General features: G+C 41.1%; 1 protein-coding gene across 2 annotated transcripts in view; it reads left to right on the top strand.

Moving 5' to 3' along the window:
* SEC63 (SEC63 protein translocation regulator) overlaps positions 1 to 24,318 on the top strand; it is a 53,751-nt gene extending 29,433 nt beyond the window's left edge. Inside the window, exons 13-21 of one of the 2 annotated variants that reach the window (XM_075862242.1) lie at positions 7,128 to 7,275; positions 8,482 to 8,564; positions 9,760 to 9,819; positions 13,410 to 13,580; positions 14,737 to 14,886; positions 15,679 to 15,780; positions 21,935 to 22,033; positions 23,336 to 23,440; positions 23,905 to 24,318. In XM_075862242.1, the coding sequence (XP_075718357.1) occupies positions 7,128 to 7,275; positions 8,482 to 8,564; positions 9,760 to 9,819; positions 13,410 to 13,580; positions 14,737 to 14,886; positions 15,679 to 15,780; positions 21,935 to 22,033; positions 23,336 to 23,440; positions 23,905 to 24,045 (1,059 nt within the window). In that variant the 3' untranslated portion in view covers positions 24,046 to 24,318. Of the gene's footprint in view, positions 1 to 7,127; positions 7,276 to 8,481; positions 8,565 to 9,759; positions 9,820 to 13,409; positions 13,581 to 14,736; positions 14,887 to 15,678; positions 15,781 to 21,934; positions 22,034 to 22,845; positions 23,063 to 23,335; positions 23,441 to 23,904 lie in introns of those variants that run through there. The other variant, XM_075862243.1, reaches the window with a different exon arrangement.
* The last annotated feature ends 298 nt before the right edge of the window (positions 24,319 to 24,616 follow it).

Below are 24,616 nucleotides of genomic sequence, written 5' to 3'. Positions count from 1 at the left end.
AACCCTTTGATTGCCGCGGTCCGTGACCGCGGCATGATCAAAGGGAATTCCCCTCTTTGATCGCATCACCGGGATTCCAGTGATGCAATCAAACACTGGGGAATCCCTCTGCAGTCAGCCCTGGGGACCTACAAAGGACCCCAGGGCTGTCTGTTCCATGTGCCTGCTGTTCGGGCACACTATGTGCTGCCCGATCAGCAGCCTGTGTCATAGTGACACAGTGTAATGTATTAGCGTACAGAAGTATGCTAATACATTGCAAGTAAAAAATAAAGTTACAAATAAAGTTATCCCTTGATGGGATTTAAAAAAAAAAGTAACAAAACAAATAAATAAATAAAAAAAGTCCCAAAAAGTCTTTATTTTGCATTAAATATATTTTATTGCCCCTACACTAAATAAAAACAAAAAACCTACACATATTAGGTATCTACACGACCGTAATAACCTGAAGAATGAATCTAATGGGTTATTTAGCGTGAAACGTGAACGGGATAAAAACTAAACAAAAAAAACTATTCCGAGAATCGCTTTTTCCTATATTCACGCCGTAAAAAAATTCTTTTTTACCCCCAAATTGTGGGGGGAAAAAAATACTATTTCTCTCGCATAAAACAAGGCCTCATACAGCCACGTCAATGAAAAAATAAAAAAGTTATGGCTGCTGAAACGCAGAGAGGCAAAAACAGAAAAATTTAGCTGGTCATTAAAGGAACAGTGTCACCAACATATTTTTTTTTTATATCAGTTTTATGTTAGGGTTTTATTAAAAACGTTTATATTTATTTGTGTGTTACTTTTTTCTATTTTTACACTTTTTCTTCCCTATGGGGGCTGCCATTTTTTTTTCCATTTCTGTATGTGGCGATTAACGACACATACAGACATGGAATACGGCAGCTCCAGTCCCATAGGGACTGCGAACGGGGCCCGTTCCATCCACTTTGGTGTACGCCGTGTGTGTGGGAACGGCGCATGCGCCGTTCCCACACAGTCAGATTTGAAATGCGCGCCGTCCGGCGCCATTTTCCTGTGGACCGGAAGTCGCGGCCGGGCAGTAAGATTACTACTTCCGGTCGCGGCTTCCGGACTTGTGCACATGGAGCAGCGGCAGCAGACGGAGCGGACGGACCAGAGGGAGCGGCGGCGACTGGAGCAGGTAAGTGATTTCTATGTATGTTCGTGTTTCAGTGTGTTTTACTACTGTATGTAAACCTTCTACACTGTGTGTTAGCTCAAAAAATGGCGACACACAGTGTAGGAGGTTAGACCATTCAAACCCCTCGTTTCTCCCGGCACTAGCCAGGATAAAGGAGGGGGGGATTCTGAGAGCTCACTAGAGCGAGGGATTTTTTCCCAATTTTGCAGCATAAAGCAATGTGGTTGCTTTACCATTTGCAATTCTGCAATTTTGGGAATTGCTCCATCTAGTGACCAGTGCTGGGAAATATTATAAATTGAATCCAATTTATAATATACCCTGACTCGTGAAAAAAATAAAAAAAATTAGAACAATGTTTAATCACCTACACACTAATTGTTTAACTAAAAAAAAAAAACATGTTTTGCTGGCAACACATTCCCTTTAAGGTATTTTCAGGCCCAGTCATTAAGGGGTTAAAGAGCAGACAAAAACACTCACATCAGTGTAACAACTGGCTGCTTCGTTTGGGGAACTGATCCTGTGGGCCCTTTTCACAAGCCAACCTATGTCTATTTTCACTACTACTGTGGAAATTCAGTATGTAATTCAACCACATAGTAAATGGGAGGTAGGGCTGGGCAATTATGACCTAAGTCGAAATCACGATTAATTGAACATGTAACCTCGATTTATTGAGCGATTTTATTTAGGCCAGACCCCTTTTTGCATGCTACGCACCCTATTAGCATGCTACGCCATTGAATTAATATTTAACCCCTGAGCCTGCTGTATACTACTAGTATATAATATACCCCCTGAGTCTGAGGTATACTACTAGTATATAATATACCCCCTGAGTCTGCTGTATACTACTGATATACAGAAGGTTTAGAGCCACGGGGTATACAAACAGCATATATATTATACAGCAGGCAGGCTCAGGGGGTATATATTTATATACAGTAGTATACCATTCCACTAACACTCGGCTGAGGCATCTGTCAGGTTCCTCCTGACTAGTGTGTTCATAGTCTTCGAGGTCCTCCTACCCAGCTTCTTTTCAGCATCAAGAAAAGTACACAAACATTAAAGAGTAGCAATTTATAAGAGAGGAATCACATACTGTATGTCGCCGGAGGTGGTCAGGCTGTACTCGGTGCGCAATGTCAGCTGCCGTGGTTGTCGCTCACCCCCCCCCATCCCGAACGGTCCCCATGCTTTCTGCTATGTTCCGTCAGCTTCCTCTCTAATGCGGTCACCACAACCACCCCCCCCCTCCCGACAGGTCCCCATTCTTTTTGCTTTGTTTTTTAAACAAAGCAGAATGCATGGGGACCGTTCGTGATGGGGGGGGGGGGGGGTGAGCGGCAACGGAAGCAGAGTGTTAAGCTGACGGTACAAAGCAGGAAGTATGGGGACTGTCCGGGGGGATGAGCGGCAACAGCTGACCAAAACAAAGTGGACTAGATGTAAATAGTGCAGCGACGGCACTGTGCTGTGCGCTGTCCTGTGGGGGCCCACTCTTGGCTCAGGCAGGGCCCACCGGCTGATTTGGTGGGTTTGCTTGTGCCTCAGCAGCCTACCTGAACGTGCTGTAACTGATAATCCCTGAACTCCAGGCAGACATACCTTCTGCGTTCTTGAGGACTAGCGTAGATGCCGTCACATTGAGCAGCTCTGCCACTGGCTATCCCAAACGTCAGTAACTGTATGCTATCCAATCAGAATCACTGATATGTTAATCATATATCAACGATTCTAATTGGATATCATACAGTTACTAACGGCAGAGGCTGGGCTGCATGTAATAACCGAACCGGAAAAATCTAAATGCGAAGATGACGTCTGTTATCTGCGCTGATATTTGGTTTCGGTTATTTTTCAATTAATTGCCAAGCCCTAATGGGAGATCTCTCTTATAATGAATGACTGACTAGTAAAATTGGTCTTGTAAAGCTTGGGAAAAATGCCATAGAAGTGATCTTAAAGAGGCTCTGTCACCACATTATAAGTGGCCTATCTTCTACATAATGTGATCGGCGCTGTAATGTAGATTACAGCAGTGGTTTTTATTTAGAAAAACGATCATTTTTGACGGCGTTATGACCTATATTAGATTTCTGCTAATTACTTTCTTAATAGACAACTGGGCGTGTTTTTACTTTTTGACCAAGTGGGCGTTGTGGAGAGAAGTGTATGACGCTGACCAATCAGTGACCAATCAGCGTCATACACTTCTCTCCATTCATTTAGTCAGCACATAGTGATCTTACTAGATCACTATGTGCAGCCACATACACACACACGGACGTTACTGAAGTGTCCTGAGAGTTAATAGACATCGCGTCCAACCAGGACGGGATCTCTATTCACAATCTCGACACTTTGGTAACGTTTGTTTGTGAGTTACAGCACATCACATCGAGATCACGCTGGGCTGTCATTTACAGCGTAATCTTGCAAGATTACGCTTGCTGTGCTGTAAATCCCACACAAACGTTACCGAAGTGTCAGGATTGTAAATAGACATCACGTCCCAGCTGGAGGTGATGTCTATTAACTCTCAGGACACTTCAGTAACGTTAGTATGTAAGTGACTGCACATAGTGATCTAGTAAGATCACTATTTGCAGAGTAAATGAATGGGGAGAAGTGTATGACGCTGATTGGTCACTGATTGGTCAGCGTCATACACTTCTCTCCACAACGCCGACTTGGTCAAAAAGTAAAACACGCCCAGTTGTCTATTAAGAAACTCATTAGCATAAAGCTAATATAGGTAAAAAATGATCGTTTTTCTAAATAAAAAACACTGCTGTTATCTACATTACAGCGCCGATCACATCATGTACGAGATAGGCCACTTATAATGTGGTGACAGAGCCTCTTTAATAACCAGTATAAAGAACTGGAGCATTATTTATACATAAAAAGAAAAGTACTAAGGACCAGGGGACAATTTTTACCTGTGGAGGAAAGGCTTTTTAAACATCAATATAAGAAAGATGTCTTTACAGTTTGTGTTGAGTCAAACTGCGAAATGCCCTATCCCAAAAGGTAGTAATGGCAGATACGATGTCAATGTGATGTCACTAATAAATACACTTGATCTGAAAAGCCCTCGAGTCTGCAACTTTACTTAGCAAGCAACATGAAGAACAAGGACCTCTCCAAACAGGTCAGATACAAAGTTCTGAAGTAATATCCCATTTTTGAATATCCCATGAAACACCATTAACCCCTTCCCGACATCCGCCGTATATATATATATGAAGGTGTTCCCGCAAAGCGCAGTACAGTTACGTCGCAGTGATGGTGCGGGCTCAGAAGCAGAGCCGGCACCATCATCGCGGGGTGACAGCTGTATTATACAGCTGGCACCCTCCTGTAACTGCCAGGACCAGAGCTATTCTCCGATCCGGCTGATTAACCCCTCAGATGCTGTGCTCAATATTGGTTTTAACACGACCGGCAACCCAGTGACGCAATCGCTGGGTTGCTGTGGCAATCGGAGGCCAGATAATGCTGTCCGAGTCTGCCTTGTACGGCTGCCGATGAGGACCTGCCTGCGGCACGTCCTCCTAGGCTTGCTGTCAGTGAATAATAGTGCTAATACACTGCACTACACTGAGCTCCAAAGATGTTTGGGGGTTGAAAAAAATTATTTTGTAAGATATATAATTTATTCTTGCAGCGTGAATACAGGAAAAGCGGATTTCTGCACATAAATAATCCGTTCAATTTATTTTTCAGGTTATTAGTCGTGTAGATACTTAGTATGTGTAGGTTTTTTTGTTTTTATGTAATGTATGGGCAATAAAATATATTTTATGCAAAATAATGAAATTTTTCTTTTTTGGGGAGAACTTTATTTTCTACTTCGTGTAATGTATTAGTATACAGGAGTACGCTGTTTCACTATAGTGTGCTCTATCAGCAGGCATACTGAACAGACATCCCTAGGATAATTTCTAGGACGCCAGTGCTGACTGCAGAGGGTTCCCCCAGTCTTCGATCGCGTCACTGGGTTTCTGCTGACGCGATTAAAGAGGGGAGTCCCCTTTGTTCATGCCGCAGTCACGGACCTGGGCGATCAAAGGGTTAAACAGCTGGGGCCGAAATTTTTGCTGATCCCAGCTGTGTCCAGGAGGCTGCTCTAAGTTCAAGAGCTCTTACAACTCCTAATTTAGATGAGTGCTCCCTGGAGCGCTCATAAGCCTTTTCTACAGCGACACTAAAAGACGTCGTTGTAGACTGGGGTCGGGAAGGGGTTAATAACCTGTAGATCCCTCTTTAGCAACAATCTCCTCCACCAAATGTTTCCTGTAGCTGCAAATAAGACTTGCACACTGTGGAGAGATTTTGGACCATTCCTCCCTGCATATGTGTTTCAGTTCCTTAGTATTTCTGGGATGCCTTGTATGCACAATGCTATTCAGCTCATGCATTTCGATAGGGTTAAGGACACTGACTTGGCCATTCCAAAACACAAATCTTCTTTTTTCAACTCTTCTTTAGTTGATTTTACTTGCGTGCTTTGGGTCATTGTCTTGTTGCATCACCTAACGTCTCTTCAGCTTGACGTCATGGACTGCTGCCCGTACATTCTCATGTTAAAAAGTTTTTATACACCTTTGAAATGTACCCTCAATAATCTTAAGGTTTTCAGGTCCTGAGACAGCAAAGCTGCCCCAAACCATGATGCTCCCTCCATCATGCTTCACACTTAAGATGAGATTTTGGTGTTGGTGCTCAGTGTTCTTTTTCCTCCAAACATAGCGTTGTGCGTTTGTGCTTAAAAAGTTCCGCTTATAAAATTTTCCCAAAAGATTATGGAAGATCCTGGTGGTTTCGAGCAAACTAGAGACAGGCCGCAATGTTTTTTGGCTTTTTTTGGACAGCAGCGACTTCCTTTGTGGTGTTTTTCCATGATCACCATTCTTCTCCATAGTTTTTCTAATAGTGGACACATGAATAGAGGTTTTTAGTTTAGAGAGTCTTCAGTAGGTCCTTTTTTTTTTTTTTTTTTTTTTTCAGGTACCCTTGTTTTTTGGGGGTTTTTTTGTACCACTTTCGGGATTGCCCATTGTGCTATTGGAGTGATCTTAAAATGATGCTTACTCCTAGGGAGAGTAGCAACACTCCATTCGTAGACAATTTGTCTGACCAGAAATTGATGTACACCCAGGTCTTTAGCAATGCTTTTACAGCCTTTTCCAGCCTTTTCCAGCTAAAAACAATCTTTCTTGAGCAGAACAGATTTGTCAGTAACCAGGCTTTGTGTGCCTTTTCTTTATTGGACAAAGCACCTGTGAAACCCACACTTCCAATATAATCTCCTTTATTGAAACACCTTTTGCCAATTATCTCCTGAAGTCATAAACACAGAGGTTCACTTCCTTTTTTTTTCCTGCACTGTGGATGTTTCTCGATGTGCTCAATAAAAGACATGAACAGTACAACCGTTTGTGTTTGTTTAGTTACATTGTGTACATCTCTAATTGTCACTAAAGCCTTGTTCACACAGCGCTTAAATAACGTGTAAACGCTTAGAAAACGCTAGCATTTTTGCAGAGCGCTTTTTAAAGTACAGGCTTCTTTGCCAAGTTTTTTGCCGTGTAATTAGGACTCCCATTGACTATGGGAATTAGGCACATTTTACACACCAAGAATTGACCTGACACTGCTTTTGTTACACGACGCGTTTTTTAAACACGCGAGCGTAAAACGTGTCGTATGCACTACAATGCGTTTTCCCATTGATGTCAATAGGAAGCATGCGTTTTTGGCACGTAAAATGCGGCAAATACACGCCGCGTGAACAAGGCCTTCGATAACAGATCTCATTTTATTACTAATCAATGCAGAAATCCAGGTAATTACAAAGGGTTCACTTACTGTTACTTGCAACTGTATAAATGTGGTAAAATATGAAGACTGACCTGTGCTTTTTTTTCTTCTTTTATTTGAATTTAATTCGTAGTTTAAAATCAAGACCATTCGGGACCTGGTCAGCATGAAAGAGTCAGATCGACGTCTGCTTTTCAGCTTTCTCGAGGATAGCAGTTATGAGGAGTTGGTATCAGTTCTTGGTAGCTTTCCACATGTCACAATGGAGGTAAAACCACACGGTACGTAGGACTTCTTGTGTTTTGTCTCTGTGTGCCTTTTTTATTTTTTCTATAATTTCTAAATCCTGTATTATAATTAGTTGGCAAGCTTAGTAATTTGCTCTCGATTGTTGGCAATGTTTTGCTGTGTATTATATCAATTCATTAAAACCTCATTTTCCAGATCTTTTCTTGCTGTTCAAAATCCTGATCAGGAAAAGTTTTCCGCTCCTGAATGTGAACGCAAAGGAAAAGTGCCGTAGTTGCCAATGGCAATTAACCCTTTCAGGACCAGACAACTTTTTCATTTTTATGCTTTTGTTTTTTTTCCTACATTTCTGTGTACAAAGCTGTGTGCAGTGTCTTTTTGTACGTGGAAAGATGTCGTTTTTATTAACTGTTTTCGGGAATGTCAGGCATTTCGATCGCTTTTTCTAAAAACATTTTTTGGGGGGGTTTGAAGTGGCAAAACTGCTATTCGGCCGTTTTCCTTCCCCCCCCCCCCCCCCGCTACAAATGTTCACCGTATTGAATAAATATTTTTATAGTTCTGGCATTTTAGGATGTGGGGTTACCTAATGTTTGTATTATTATTGTTTTATTTTTATGTGATCTAGGGAAAGGGGGGTGATTTTTAATTTTTATGTTTCAAACTTTTATTTAGCCCATCCTAGGGGGCTTGAACCTGCGATCATTAGTTTGCTTATGCCATAGACCGCAATATTGCAGTCTATGGCAAAATCAGTGCATTGCTATTGAGACCTGCCAGCAGGTCTCAATCCCAATCTTCCTATAGCAGGCATGGGAGCGTTCACAGGGCTCCCATCTGCTATAGGAGTACACCGACTCTGGCCCCGAAGTGGTAGGGGCAATTAAAACCCCTCAGATGCCGGTGGTCACATCTGACACCAGCATCTGAGGGGTTATTTGCTTGCCATCAGAAAGTTTGCAGCACAGCAGAGACCCGGTGGCTATGGCGCCCGCTCTGCTCCTCAGCGGGCGCCATATTTAAATACTGTTTCCCAATGTAAATCGCCGGTGGAGCGACTGCAAAGGATAAATCAGATTGGTTGCAATGGACAACTACTCCACTTTTCCTTTCCCTTTTTTTTTTTTTATCCATTGAAACTGAAGGATTTTGTAACGTAAGATTCACGACATTCCTTGTACAATTTCAACCTACAAGATAGTAAACATGTTATGAGAGTATTTCAGTTTTTGTTACAGTGCTAGACGATGAAGACAGTAACAATATTACAGTGGGCTCACTCGTAACTGTCCTTGTGACGCTTAAAAGACAAACAATGGCGGTGAGTATGAAAACTAATTGTAGTAATAACATCCTAAAATAACAATCTTCAAATTCACCCTTAACCCCTTAATGACCGGGCCTGAAAAGACCTTAATGACCAGCTAAATTTTTCTGTTTTTGCCTCTCTGTGTTTCAGCAGCCATAACGGTTTTATTTTTTCATTGACGAGGCTGTATGAGGCCTTGTTTTATGCGAGAGAAATAGTATTTTATTTTTCCCACAGTTTGGGGGTAAAAAAAATGTTTTTTACGGCATGAATATAGGAAAAAGCGATTCTCGGAATAGTTTTTTTTGTTTTTTATCCCGTTCACGTTTCACGCTAAATAACCCATTAGATTAATTCTTCAGGTTATTACGGTCGTGTAGATACCTAATATGCGTAGGTTTTTTGTTTTTATTTAGTGTAGGGGCAATAAAATGTATTTAATGCAAAATAAAGACTCTTTTTGGCACTTTTTTTATTTATTTATTTATTTGTTTTATTACTTTTTTTTTTTTTTTAATCCCATCAAGGGATAACTTTATTTGTAACTTTATTTTTTACTTGTAATGTATTAGCATACTTCTGTACGCTAATACATTAAACTGTGTCACTATGACACAGGCTGCTGATCGGGCAGCACATAGTGTGCCCGAACAGCAGGCACACGTAACAGACAGCCCTGGGGTCCCTTGTAGGTCCCCAGGGCTGACTGCAGAGGGATTCCCCAGTGTTTGATCGCATCACTGGAATCCCGGTGATGCGATCAAAGAGGGGAATTCCCTTTGATCATGCCGCGGTCACGGACCGCGGTAATCAAAGGGTTACACAGCTGGGGTTCGAATGTTTGCCGACCCCAGCTGTGTTCAGGAGGCTGCTCTAAGATCAGGAGCTGTTAGTAACAGCTCCTGCTTAGAGGATGAGCGCTCACACGAGCGCTCATCAGCCTGATCTGCAGCGACGCCAAAAGACGTCTCTGTAGATTAAGTACTCGCACCGCCTGACGTCAAAAGACAGTGGGCGGTCGGGAAGGTGTTAATAATGTAGGCCTGTTTTTGTTTTGCTGCACTATGATTCAATTCTTGGCAAAGATATGTATTGGACTATTGGTACTATTGAGAGTGTATGCAAGAAAAAAAACACACCTTTTAGCCTATGTAGTTTTGACAAGTATAGGTTCTAATTGTTAATGTTTCTCTCTTTCACAATATAGGAAGTGTTTGAGAAGGAACAATCCGCTTGCTCTGCCGAGGACCAGCCTGTTGAAGAAGGGGTATGTGTGGTGGTCCATTTTGCTTTTGTACTACCTAGTGAGTAGATTGTGAAAAATGTGATGGGAAGTGTTTGCCATGCTCTGCGAGTACAGTGCCTTTGGCTCTTTGGTCATTCCCACTGCCTCACCTGTTAAATAGTTACTACGTTTTCAACAAACTGCATAAGCACAAGCGAATATAAGAAACTTTGTACTATATATTATTAGAGGAAAATGCCTTTTTCTCCACTTACTGGGCCCCCACCCCACCTTGCACCTAACTGTTCACTAACTCTGAATTTACTGCTAAAACCACTTCCCTAAGCCTAGATTACTATCCGCTCACTGAAGGATCATGTTACGGCTGCCCATAGAAGTCTTTAGAGAGGGGAAGGAAATAAGGGAGTAAGGCGCCATGCACACGACCATAAAATCGCCCTTAATTACAGTCCGTAATTACGGGCTCATTCGTTTTTATGGCCGACGGACACCATTCCGTATATTTACGGGAAGGTGTCCGTGCTGTAGAAAATTGGCGAAAAAAATAGGACATATCCTATTTTTATTTTATTTTACGGACCGTGCTCCGATACTTTATAATGGGAGCACAGCCCGTAATAAGGGACGGCTGTCCGCAGCCGGCCGTGCTCATCGTAATGGGTCGTAATTACGGGCAGTAATTACGAGCACGGTCGTGTGCATGGTGCATAAGACAAGAGTGAGAGGGAGACCCAAAGATGCAGCTGACAAAATAGAGCGGGAGGGAAGGGTTGTGAGAATAACAATCATGAGAAGCGCAGTACAAAGGAAACCTAGCGGAACAGAGGCAAACTAAAACCAACTGAAAAAAAAATAAAAAATACCATTGAGATCAATGGCCATGCAAACTGAATCAATTGTTTCCATTTGGCTTTCCTTTCATCTCTTCCTCAGACAGAGGTTGAACGGAAAGACAATGCTGATGTGAATGGGCCCTTAGCCATCGCTAAACTATATGCAAATAATGGGGAAGGGGATAGGGGTATCTTTAAGGAAGCTCACAGGATCAAGGCCCTAAATATCAGGACGCTAGACAAAAGTGGCCTGCAAGACCATGAAAACTGCAACCACCTATGGACCATGTAGTACATAAGGGACCACAGAGAAATGCAGTTAAGGACACAGAATAGCGGAGAAGAGGAAGACCGAGCGCCCACCAGCACCAAGCCCACAACTGGCGAAAAAGACAGCTCCACTTGGAAAAGAGGGGAAAAAGCAGGGCGAGCAAATGGGGTCTTGTTAACGTTTTCAGCCCAAATTGAGACTTGTCCACCTTGTCCAGGAGTATGAACGTCCGTTTCTCATTAGTCATGTACCAGTACATCCCTCTCGTGGCTTCGGCAAAACGACAAGAGATGATTTTTTTGCATGACATTATAGTTGTTTGCTTGATTTCCAAGAAGACCAAAGGCATTGGAATTTGAGAAAAATGGTGTTTAATAGGATTTATTTTGTTAAGAAGGGCCTCCCAGGGTTTTTCTTACAAAGTTGTTACCAATAAGGGTCGGGACAAGAAAATATGCTCGCACTCTAGGGCATCACCACCATATATGAAGCATATACCCTGGTTCCTGGACACGTCTTAAAGAGAACCTTTCACCTGCCCGTACATGTGCAGCATGTAATGGGCAGGGCTGCACAAAACCTGGAGCACTTAACTTTTTTTTTTTTCTACCCTCCTCTGTTATTTAGATATCGGTTCCGTTATATTTGGCGCCCGATATTTAAATAAGCCCCTGAACTGTCAATGGGGCGTGTAATGGCAAGGGGGCGTGTTACTATGGCTGTGACACTGTCCAATCCGCTATGGACAGTGTTACAGCAAGAGCTGGAGAGAGGAGAGCGTGCGCGCGTGCAGCTGTCGGCAGACAAGGACAAGAGTGATCTCTTGCGAGAGATCACCGTCTTGTACTTGTCTGCCGAAGAGTGTTTAGCAGTCCTCTATTCCTTTAAGATGGATTGCGTTTGGGCGCTTCAAGCGATTGCTATAGGGGTGGTTCCGTAGTAGCGTGATCAAGCCATCTGGGCCACCTGATATTTAGTCACATTGGGAAATGTTTTTTTTTTTTTTATCGATCATTCCTTTAGCAAGAGAATATTTGTAACTATCAGTATATGGCCCTGTTTTCACAGAGTTTTTTGCAGGCAGAAAAAAAATCTTCCGGAATTTTGAGGCAGATTTTGACCTTCCTGCGCTTTTTTGCCACAGTTTTCACAGCGTTATTTGCCTGCGGCCATTGAAGCTAATGCAAGGACTGTGGGCAAAAAATGCTCAAACTAGTACCGCAGATATTTTCTGCCTCCAATTAATTTCAATGGGAGGTTAGAGGCAGATCTGTGGCAAGAAAGGAAATGGCACTTTTTCCCGCACAAGGGGAAAAAAAACGCCTCTGCCTCCCATTAGGGTATGTGCACACGGTGAGAGGCTTTTACGGCTGAAATGACAGACTGTTTTCAGGAGAAAACGGCTGCCTCGTTTCAGACGTAAATCCTCCTCCTCACATTTTGCGAGGCTTCTCTGACAGCCGTAAATTTAGAGCTGTGCTTCATTGAGTTCAATGAAGAACGGCTCAAATTACGTCTGAAAGAAGTGTCCTGCACTTCTTTTGACGAGGCTGTATTTTTACGCGTCGTCGTTTGACAGCTGTCAAACGACGACGCGTAAATGACAGGTTGTCTACACAGTACGTCGGCAAACCCGTTCAAATGAATGGGCAGATGTTTGCCGACGTAGCCCTATTTTCAGACGTAAAACGAGGCATAATACGCCTCGTTTACGTCTGAAAATAGGTCGTTTGAACCCAGCCTTAAAATCAATGGGGGGGGGGGGCGATTTTGCCCGTTTTTTTGGGGCTGATTCTGACACGGTTTCTGTGTCAAAATCAATGCCCAAAAACTGTGTGAACAGGGCCTAAACCTTCAAGCAAGCAAACGTCACAGCAGAATACTATATGCATGTGCAATAGGCACTGTCGCACTAGTGTTATGGCTTCTGTTTACACATCATCTGTCATAATGCATTATGATCTGTCCTTTTCTCCCCATTGACATATGGGTCTTTCAGTTTCTGTTACTACTGGATCGAATAGTGCATGCTATGCTGTTCTGACCCTCAAAGATCACATAAATGGAAAGAACTAAGTCTTCGTTTGCATCTGTACTAGGGCTCTGTTCCGACGTTCTGTCAGAGCTTTCCTTAGAAACGGAAACCTATGGTTTTTAATCACCATTGATTTCAATGGTGACGGATCCGCTGCCAATGGTTTCCCTTTGTCTCTGTTGTGCAAGTGTTCCGTCGTTTTGACTGAATCAATTCAGTCCATTAAAACGACGGAACCCTTGCACAACTGAGACAAAGGGAAACCATTGGCAGCGGATCCGTCACTATTGAAATCAATGGAAATGGAAACCTATGGTTTCCGTTTGTGTCTGTCAGGGCGTTGTTCCGACGGAAAGCTCCGTTGGAAGGGAGCCCTAGCGGAGATGTGAACGAACGCAAGTGTGAGCAGAGCCTAAGTGGAACAGAAAAGTCTGCTGGACAGGAATTTATTATGTTTTTATTTGATTTACAGCAGGTGGAAAGTGGCAAAATAAAAAACAAAGGCTGGCAGCAAAAAAATAAAACTGCAAAAAAGTCTTCCAAATCCAAGAAGAAGAAACCATTAAAAAAGAAGCCCGCTCCCCCACCTATATTACCGCAAAAACAGGCAAAGTCAAAGCAAGCCAATGATACTACTCCAAATGTGCGTATTTTGTCATTTTTATGTCTTTGCTGCTGTCATGGACTAGAGAAAAAGCATACAGTATCCATTTATGGCAGCAGAACGCTTTATAATGGTGCATACAGAGCAAATCCACCTACACTATATTTATAAATGGATGTAGTCATAATAGACCATTGAAAGCCTATTTCCATTTTTGAAATATTTTTATAGTATTTCTTGTATTTTTATCTAGTTTACTGTAATTTACATAAAATGTTTAAGTAACTTTGTAGACCATTTGCTTTAAAAACTATATACACTACAAACTTTTTTGTTTTTTTTGTTGCTAGGAGGCATCTTCAATATAAAAAAAAAGTATGAAGCAATTTTGCTGAAAGTTGTTAGTTTAAAAATATCCCACAATTTTGTGTCTACAGCTTCTATGCAGATTTATATGGTTAGTTTACAATCACACCCTGCATAGTCTAATCCTGCAGTCCATATATTCCCTTCCATCTGCCGCCTACTTCTTGCTAATATGCATCTGTTAGAATAGCAAGAAAAAAACGGTAAGCTGGAAGGGTGTATGATTGCAGGATCAGACTACAGTGTTTGTAGTCCGTAACCATGGAGACACATAGGTCTGCACGGGAGATGTACACACATTAATCAAAACGATTTGCTCACTTATTTTTCATTTAAATGCATTGTGGCAATATTTAATAATAATAAAAACTTAAGGTTTGGTGCAACATAAAAACAAAGATCTAAATTAATAATTGGTGTCGCCGTAATCGTATTGACCCGTAGAATAAAGTTAACATGTCGTTTTTACCATAGAGTGAACGCTGTAAAAACTCAACCCTAAAATCAATGGGGAAATTGCTGTTTTTTACATTCCACCCCATAAAGTAATTTTTTTAAGTTTCCCAGTACAATATATGGTAAATGAAATGGAGCCATTAAAAGATGACCACTCAAAACTGCAAAAAATAAAAAGTTATTGGAATGCGAAGAGGGAAAAATGAAAAAAAAGCCGGGTCATTGTAGGGTTAATGTAGTTAATTCATGCATTAATTTGTCTTGTTTTTGGTAAAAAAAATTGTTGTTCAAGATACGCTCTGTAAACCTGCAAGAATGTAATTTATTCAAGACAATTGTACAATTCATTGATATATATATTTTTTTCCATAAGGATGTTGCACCAAAGGAGGAAGAGGATGAGGTTTCCGACAAAGGTAGCGATTCAGAAGACGAAGATACTAATAGGGATTCCCAGAGTGATGGGAGCGACAAGGATTCTGACCGGGAGAACGACGACAAACATGGCAAAGATGATGAAGCGGTGAGATTTGTTAGGCCATTTCATCTTGTATTGAATCGTCCAAACAGGAACACACACCCCTTCCCCGTTAGCTGAAGTTTCGAGCCACGTCTAGCTTGAATTGAATAGCCTACAGGTATCCAATGAAACGGAAACAACCGAGTGCTGTACTCAGCCCAGGTTTATCAGTCCCATAGACGCTGAATGCAGTGGCAGTGTGCATGCTCGACCATCTCTAAGTTTTAAAGTCTTTCCCACTGCGGTATTCGGGATTGGTGGGGGTCCCAGCCCGTCCTGTGGATAGGTGATAATTGTCCTTTCTGGCAATAGCACTTTAATAAATTCCAAATCGTATATGACACTGCAGAGCCATAGACTGCCCTCGGGGTGAAGCATGGTTCAGACGTGTATTTAGACCCATCTTATCATATTGCTTTGTCCAAGTTAAGCAATGTCAGAGATTCTACGTCCATCCATAGAAATAACATAATCGTTCAGCCTGGAGTCAGAAGATAGCTGTTGGACACCCGATCATTCAGATCACTGCTAATTTAAGTTTATGGCTTGCCTGACCGGACTAATGTATTGAATACACTGTAATCTTTAAGAAGAAAAACAAACGTGTATGTGTTTTCTGTGGCATATACTCGAACAATTAACCATTAAGGGCATTTTCTTTAAGGCTTGATTTCCCAGCTCATTGGAGTAGGCTATCTTAGGAGAAATATATTTATATTTTAGACCAGATTGCTTTTAAATTTTATAAACTGTGTTTGTACTATTGCGGTTAATGTCTAAATTTGCTTCTTTTAGGAGTGGCAAGAATTGCAACAAAGCATTCAGCGTAAAGACCGAGCTCTACTAGAAACCAAATCTAAGATAACACATCCTGTATATAGTTTATATTTTCCAGAGGTAATGTGCACGTTTCATAAACTCTAATCAACTTTTCTGATCTTAAACCATAGCAATTTATTGTTAATTTGACTTCAAAATCCTATATGTTTTACTGTTGACATACCAAGAACGTGCTGCATCGTTATGGATTATTCAATGGGTTTTCCGTATTGGATGACAAGCACTTGAAGGAGTTACTGTAGAGGGGAGACCCCACTCGGAAACTCTCTCTTTTAGCCAGAGCATAAAGCCGTGGCAAACAGTGACTCTCTCGCTCTGCTGGACCCAGTCTGTCAATGTATTACATGGTTAGTCTTTTCAATGGCTGGCATGTCATTTATGCTGCAGTGAAATGTCTGGCCATCCAGAGCTGTTGTTGCCTGGGTTTCTGTGATGTTCAGTAGCGATCATGTAAGATCTGTGATGATCTGCTGACCGGCTTTAACACACAGGGTTTTTTTTGTGAGGTTTTAACACTTTCCTGCATTTGGACATAACTGTACATCCATTTTAGCTGTGCCTTCCCGCAAATTGCTGTACGGTAATGTCCAGTGGCTAATGTGGGCACAGGAGCTGTGTCCGCGCTATCCACAGTGGGTGCTAGTTGTAATCTACACCAGATGACCCACTGCAATGGCCAGGATCAAAGTTACCTCTGATCTTGGCCATCTAACCCCTTAAATGCTGCGGTCAATAGAGACCGAGGCGGCATCTATGGGGTTAGACAAAGAGGGAAGACTACCTTTGTCGCCCATCTTTGCGACGTGATTGCATCTTTGGGTTCTAATGGAAGTTGGGGCCTAACAAAGGCCCCCAGGTCTGCCATAGCTATATGCTTAGTAGATTGCCTGTCAGTTTGTCACTGATGAGCAATAATGCATTGGTATACGGAGTATAGCAAAGCATTATATAAACTTTCAAAATATCGCATTATGAAGTCCCCTGGGGGGACTAAAAAATATTTTTTTGTTAAAGTAAAATACAGATTTAACGACCTGTATGAGCAACTTATCACATTAGTTAAACCATACTGTGAAAGGCGTAAAATAAAAACGCATGAAATAGTCAAATTCCTTTTTTTTTTTCTATTCCCACCCTCCCGAAAAAAATTAATACAGGTCAATCAATCATTTATATGTACACCAAAATGACTATATAACCAATTGGGACTCATCCCACAAAAAACAAGCCCACATACAACTACATAGATGGAAAAATAAAGTTATGGCTCTTGGAATGCAACGGCATTTCATTAAAAAAAAAAATGTTTTTATTGGCCAAAGTGGTAAAACATAACCATTTTTACATATTTAATATCTACTTAATCGTACCGACCAATAGAATAAAGGTAACATGTTGTTTATCCCTCACTGTGAACAGCACAAAATTTATAGCATAAAAAAAATAATGGCGGGATTGGTGTTTTTTTTTTTTTTTACATTCCCTGGAAAGCGTTAATATATGTTAATTATTAAGAGATGTGTACCCCAAATGATGCCATTGTAAAATCAAACACAAAAAAACAAGCCCCCATTCAGCTATGTTGACGGAAAAATAAAAAAGTTATGGTTCTCGGAATGCATTGATGCAAAAAGAAGAGAAAATAATGCAATCCCCCTCCCTCATTTTGCAAAAAATGCGAAATGTATCTCAGGAGATCAGAACAATTCTGTGTATGACTGTGCAACTCGCTGCAGAAGAAGCCTTCCTCTACTGCTCTGTATTGGACACCGTTGTCAAATCCCGCCCCTCAGCCATGCCCCGGCCCGCCAGCATTTACCAGACAAAAAAAAACTGGAGGAGAGCAGCAGGAATTTTAAGGCTATGTATACATGAATACATTCTTTTTTTTTTTTTTTTTTTTTAAATCAATGTTTTTAGTGATTTATAACCACTTTTGAATCTATTTTTTTTTTTACATTTTAAGATACATCTATATGTGTTCTGTATATATAGAAGCTGTATCCTTCCGTCAAAACCGATTCAGTCAGATCAGCAGAACTGACGGCCCTGGTGAAAGCAGGTCCTGCGTGTCTGACATACAGGATCCAACTGATAACGATGACATCTAAGTTCATCAACTTAGATGTGATCCTTATTACAGTTTCTTTGTATGCAGGATACATGAGCAAATCCACACGTAATACGTATCGTGTGCAAGTTTAATTCTGAGGCTGTAAAAAGGACCCTAAAGGCCATAATACATTTTTATCACCTATCTTCAGGATAGATGATAAATATCTGATCGGTGGGGGTCTGACCGCTGGGACCCCTATTAATGACGAGAACTGGCTTATTTTGCAATTCCTGTGAGCTCCATATGAATGGCGCTGTACCTCGCATGCTTGGCCACAGCTCCATTTATTTCAGAGATACTACCAAAGATAGCCCTCGGCACCCCATAGAAATGAATGGAGCGGTGGCCGAGCATGCACTGTATCGCTCCGTTCATATGGGGCAGCAAGGAAAGCCCGTTCTCCTGATAAGTGGGGGTCCAAGCGGTTCAACACCCACCGATCAGATATTTATCACCTATTCTTTGGCTATGTGATAAATATTGCTTATGGTAAAACCACTGTAACTGCAAATATGTAAACAATGAGATGCGTCTCTCCGGGCAGGAGTCACCAAGCTCCACATAAATAGGCAGAGGTCATTCCACATATCGTTTCGGTCAGCCTTGTGCGTGCCAACCAATCCCGTATTAAAAAAAAAAAAGACTCTGCCCCAACTGCCGGTGGAAAATCTGGGTTATTAAATAATGGTGTAAAGGGACAATGTTTGCGTCATAATGTGGTATGAGCCAAAGTATGTTCTCTCGTACACTTTATGTACAAATGTATTGGACACCTACAGGATATTTTATGACATCCCATTCTAAATCCATAGGCATTAATATGAAGTTGGTCTCCAGTTTGCTGCAAAAACACAAACCGTATTTTACTCTTCGGGGAAGGCTTTCTAAGAGTTTTTGTGGGAACTTTTGCCCATTCATCCAGAAGAGCATTTGTGAGGTCAGACACTGATGTTGGATGAGATGGCCTGACTCGTGATCTCTGAGGTGTTTGATGTGGTTGAGGTCAGGGCTGTGTATGAGTCACTCAAGTTCTTCCTCACCAAACTCACCCAAACATGCCTTTATGGACCTTGTTTTGTGCACTGGGGCACAGTCATGCTGGAACAGAAAAGGGCCTTCCCCAAACTGTACCCACAAAGTTGGAAGCACACAATTGTCCAAAATGTCTTGCTGAATCATTACGATTTCCCTTCACTGAAACTAACGGGCCTAGGCCAACCCCTGGAAAACAAACCCACAACACTATCCCTCCACAACAAAATTTTACACTTGGCACAATGCAGTCAGGCAGGTGACGTTCTCCTGGCTTTCGCTAAACCATGACTGGCCCATCAGACTACCCGATAGAGAAGCGTGATTCATCACTCCACGGTACACGTTTCCACTGCTCCAGAGTCCAGTGGCGGCGTGCTTTGAACCACTCCATTCAACGTTTGGTGATGTAAGACTGGCATGCAGCTGCGTGGCCATGGAAACCCATTCCATGAGCTCCTGAGGCACAGTTTTTCTGCTGATATTAATGGCAGGAGAGGTTTGGAACTCTGCAGTTATTGAGTCAGCATCGCGTTGGTGACTTTCATGCACTATGTGCCTCAGCACTCGGGGACCCTGCTCTGTAATTTTACGTGGTCTGACACTCCGTGTGGCTCCTAAATGCTTCGACTTTGCAATAATACTACTCGTTAATTGTGGAATATCTAGGAGGGAAGAAATTTCACGAACTGACTTTTTACAGTGGCATCCCATTATAGTATCATGCTCGAATTCTCGGAGCTCTTTAGAATGACCCGTTCTTTCACAAATGTTTGTAAAGGCAGACTGCATGGTTAGGGTCTGTTTTGAAGAGATTAACCTTAAAGTTACTAACCTGGCCATATCATTCCATTTCTTTCATTACAGACTGGAGAGTGAGAGTAGAATTTGTTACATATAGTAACACGTTTTCTGCATGTTTATAATGGTTTTTGACCCCTTAGGCTATGTTCACACAAAATTCTGCCTGGAAAAATCACCTCCGTTTTTTTGGGTATTTTTTTAAGTGGTTTTGCACCACAGACGGTTTTTGTCGTGTTTTTTTTTTTTTACCTATTTCTTCAACAGGCAAAGGGAAAAACCATGAGGGGTTTTTGACATAAAACACATCGGCCGTTTGCGGTATTTTTTCCGTCTCCCATTGATTTCAATGGGGTTCTTGAGGCGGAAAACGTCTCAAGATAGGCCATGTTGCTGCTTTTTCCTGCGAGCGTTTTTTCTCTGCTTGCGGGAAAATACCTCCGCCTCCCATTAAAAACAATCTGAGGCAATTTCTTAAATTTTTTGCCGCGGTTTCCGCTGTAAAAAACGTGTAAAAAAAACCTCAGTGTGAACAGGTCCTTATTATACCCTGTACATCTGGGTTGTTATAGTGCCATTTCTAAATGTTCCATTACTAATACGTATAGTATTGCGGACAAGGGACAACCCTAGCATGTGCCATTTCCAATATGTAATGAATCGGACAAAAGTCTGTAAAAACTTAGCTGTTGGGTGTCAATTTAAAGCCATGATTTTATTTAGCATAGAGGGTCTTTCGCCCAATCTGATGTAAAGTTTTTTTTACGAAGGTCCAGAGGACTATCAAAAACCTTTTTTTTGCATCGACCGATATCAGGTAGGCAGGTATTTTCCCGTTTTGAACATTCAATATTAACAATAATGTGTTTGTATTATCCTGTGCTTCTCTACCCGTCACGAAAACCGACATGGTTGTCAATAATGATCCTTGGTATAAGTGGAGAAATATGGGATGCCACAATTTTAGAATTTTCATTGTCTACATACATTGATTTAAAGATATAGGACGAAAATTGTTATATGGGCCTCTGCTGACTGTCTTTTTTAACCTCAATCATTAGAGACCGCATTAAACATTTTTGTCAAAAAATTGTGTTAATTGGACAATAAATAATTTATAAAATTTGTTGTAAAAGCCACCTGGGCCTTGGCTTTTTTCTAAGGGAAAGGTTTTAATTGCATCCTCAATTTCTTGTTCTGCAAAGGCTTCGACTTTTCCTTCGTTCTAGGACGGGGAGTTCATTGTCCCTAATATAGTCGTCTTCTTTAGGTCTCAATGCTTTCAGAGACCTATCGTGGAAATAACCATGAATTATACAAAGAGGCATAAAAAAATTGACGTAACACCATCACTGTTTCATTCAGATTATCAATCTCGGTATTTTGGTGGGTTTTTAGGCTGGGGATGTGTCGTATGAGAGTGTAGTTTTCTGATTAGGGGGCGGCCACACTTGTCTGCATATTCATACTGATAACGTCTTGTATGGTCCCTAAACCTAACTTGTGCTTGGTCTATTAATGTCCTCAATTCATCTTTTGCCATCATTAATTCTGTCAGATTTTGTATAAACGGTAGATTTATGCCTGTGTTCTAAAAATCGAATCTGCTCCATCAGGCGTGAGACTGTAAGCACCGAGATCCATGTTGAATTAAAATTCCCCTAAATACACATTTAAATGCAAAGCAAAACACACACTGCGTTTTTTAATAAGATATCCTTCAGTTTTCAATGCCGAATACTTCTTGATGAGTCCGATATATTTGGGGAACAGTCACCGGGGCTGATCAGGCCACATCATGGGACCTATGTTTGAAGATGGATGCCACATAAGGAAGTGTTACATGCAGATTTTTTTGGTGGATTTTGGTGTGGAAATAGCTTTGCATTTCCCTCTTTGCATAGCAATTAATAAAATCAATAAATAAAATGTGTGGTGTTTCCACAACAGATAGGGAATGCTGTGGATTTTTTACGCTCTGAGTGAATAGGGTTTGTTAATACCCCATCCACTTACATCGAACTGTACTTTCTTGCGGAAATTTTGTGCAGATTCTGCAACTGAAATTCTGCAACAAATATGCAATGTGTGAATCCAGCCTTAAGAGCACTAGCAATACAAAGAGAATGTACTGTACCTGAAAACAAATTCACTGGGCAATAAAGCAAATACCTGCACAAAATTCTATGACCTTGCAGTATACAATGCAGACTTTGATTTATGATTGATACGTTTTTTTACATGTGCCATTTACTTTTGTAGGAAAAGCAAGAATGGTGGTGGATTTACATTGCGGACAGAAAGGATCAAACATTAATATCTATGCCCTATCATGTGTGTACACTAAGAGATCAAGAAGAGGTGAGGTTAATGCTGGTTATATGAAACAATTGTTAAGAGCGTACCTCCAGGGAATCGCCAAAAAACCACTTAGGATATGCACCACAGAGAGTAAATTAAAATTTTTAATCTAGAATTAAAATGTGGAGCTATTCGCTTCATTTACTTGCAGGCTGCATACTTCATTTCAAGACTTTAATTTCTGCTGCTTTTTACTACATCCTGCCTGAAAGTGTTTGTGTTCCTAGTGACCAAGACCGGGCTGCAGCTGCACTGTAGCTGTAAAATGGCAGGCAATGGGTTTTGAAGGGAAATGTTTCCCAAAGGGGGAACATGAGGATCTAAGAGCACTGAAGTTTTTATTTTTCACTGGAGCAGGGTTGCCAAACGCTCCAAATTTTTTTTTCTGGACAATTGAGACAAAAATCAGACAACACAACGTTTTTGCCAAAACGTGCCCCAACACTTTATATGGGCACCCCGCACGACAACCTCAACCTTATGCTCTTGAACCACAAGTACAGCAATGCACATGGCCTCTTCATCAGCCCCCAAAAATTAAGACATATCTCAGACCCCAAGATTAATTGACAGAACTCCAAAATAATATTGAATTAAGTAGACCCTAGAGTTCAGACCCCAAAGGTTAATTCAGTCGCCAAAAATAATACAAACCCCAGAATTAAGACAGACCCCAGACTTCAAACCTTAAAATAAATTAATACAGACTTAGATTGCATAAATCCATACCCCTAAATGAATACGGAGCCCAAACCCCATTTGGGATTCATGCAGACCCCAAAATAAATGATTACAAACCTCTGTCTTTTTAGACCCCAAAAGGAATTAATACAGACTTCAGCGCTGGCAGAAGCTGGAGAAGGACAGGAATTTTGCACTGCACATATCACAGGATGATGTATACATGCGCAGTAGAAAATTCTGGAAATCTAGGAAAAAATAGAACACAGGTAGTAGTTGTTTCCGCCAGACCCAGAGAAAACCACCCTGGTTTTACATCTACGGGCGGTTTGCAGCCCTGCAGTGAAGGTACATTTTTAAGATTAATACAAATCAAAGACTGATGCTGATATACAGATTTACGTTTGGCATGACAAGCTGTGCGCTGCGAAAGATGTGCTTTATCAAAAGCAAATATAAACAAAGGTGACATCATTGAATTTATCGCTGACATTATCCTCCTATGCAATATTAGGGATCTGTGGTTTTATGGAAACTACTTGTGTGCTTTACATTGGTTCCCTTGAGAAATTTTCTATTAGTTGCTTATCTTATTCATTTTTTATTTTTTTTATTTTGAAGGTGGAGCTTAAATTTCCAGCACCAAATAAACCTGGAAATTTTCAGTACACAGTGTTCTTAAGGTCTGATTCTTATATGGGTTTAGATCAAATTAAACCATTAAAGGTAAGATTTTTTTTTAACGCTTTACCATTCATACAGATCCCTGTCAGCTAAAAAAAACAAATCTCTGGACCACAGAGAAATATTTACCCATGCTCAAATTGGGACATAGTATGTTCGGCCTTATGCACGCATGGTCCGGAAACTTCACCCTGTTTTCAGCAAAAAATATACATCAAGTAGACATCCAAGGAAGGCACCAGGAATGGATCATATAGTTGTTGTTTTTTTTATTATCCACTGTTGGTTTAATAGTTACGTTTTTTATTAGTTCATGGTGCCTGGGATTGCTATAGAAAACCTATGAATACATCTTCAGATCCAAGAAAGGCTGTAACGGTTTCTAGCTAAGACTTGTCCATATACATGATTCAGATATTAGACTTGTATGTAAAGCATGGCATGCGCTTCTTCCCACTCAACTTGAATACTTATGGTGATGTCATGTTTTCCATTTCCTTTCCTAGCTGGAAGTTCATGAAGCTAAACCAATACCTGATAACCACCCTCAGTGGGATACTACCATAGAGGGTGATGATGACCAAGGAGACAGTGACGGCTTTGAAGAGAGCTACGACGAGGAGGAGGAAGACGAGGAGGATGATTAAGTTAAATTAAATAAACAGACTTAAAAGATTTGCACATGGTCGTCTTTCTGATATCGGAGCTATTCCATTCGCCAGAGCCACAGTGTAGAAGTTTTTTGAGGAAGTTGATTTTTTTTAAGTTACTCTTCTCATAATCCTGTTTGTGGAGATTGGCTTTGAAAGTCACACAAGCCCTTGCCACGTGCATGGGCACTAGTGAGTCACGAAAGTCAACTGGCGCAGAGTGAAGCATTTACTCCATCTAAAGCAAAATAAAGATTTTTATTAAAATGATTATGTCTTCAATTCACAAAGTGCTCATCTTTGTACTGCAAGAGATAGATCTGTAGCTGACCATGTCTACCGCACTCACCCAGGACTTTCAATACTATCTTTTTGTTTCCCTTACAAACAGCCCGGTATTGGTTACAACTTTCCTTCCGTTTACGTAATGTTATTGCCACATATTATTTAATGTTGTATCATCTGGTTTTTACGTCAGCTTTTTTAGTTGAAACATTCCTCCAAATTTTAATTTTACAAGTGTACTAATAATATATAATGTAATTCTTTATACAATGATGAATCTTCC

The sequence above is a fragment of the Rhinoderma darwinii genome, chromosome 4, assembly GCF_050947455.1.
Source record: "Rhinoderma darwinii isolate aRhiDar2 chromosome 4, aRhiDar2.hap1, whole genome shotgun sequence".
Classification (NCBI taxonomy): domain Eukaryota; kingdom Metazoa; phylum Chordata; class Amphibia; order Anura; family Rhinodermatidae; genus Rhinoderma; species Rhinoderma darwinii.
The sequence above is the reverse complement of the archived record's forward strand: the minus strand, read 5'-3'. Positions and strand labels throughout refer to the sequence as shown.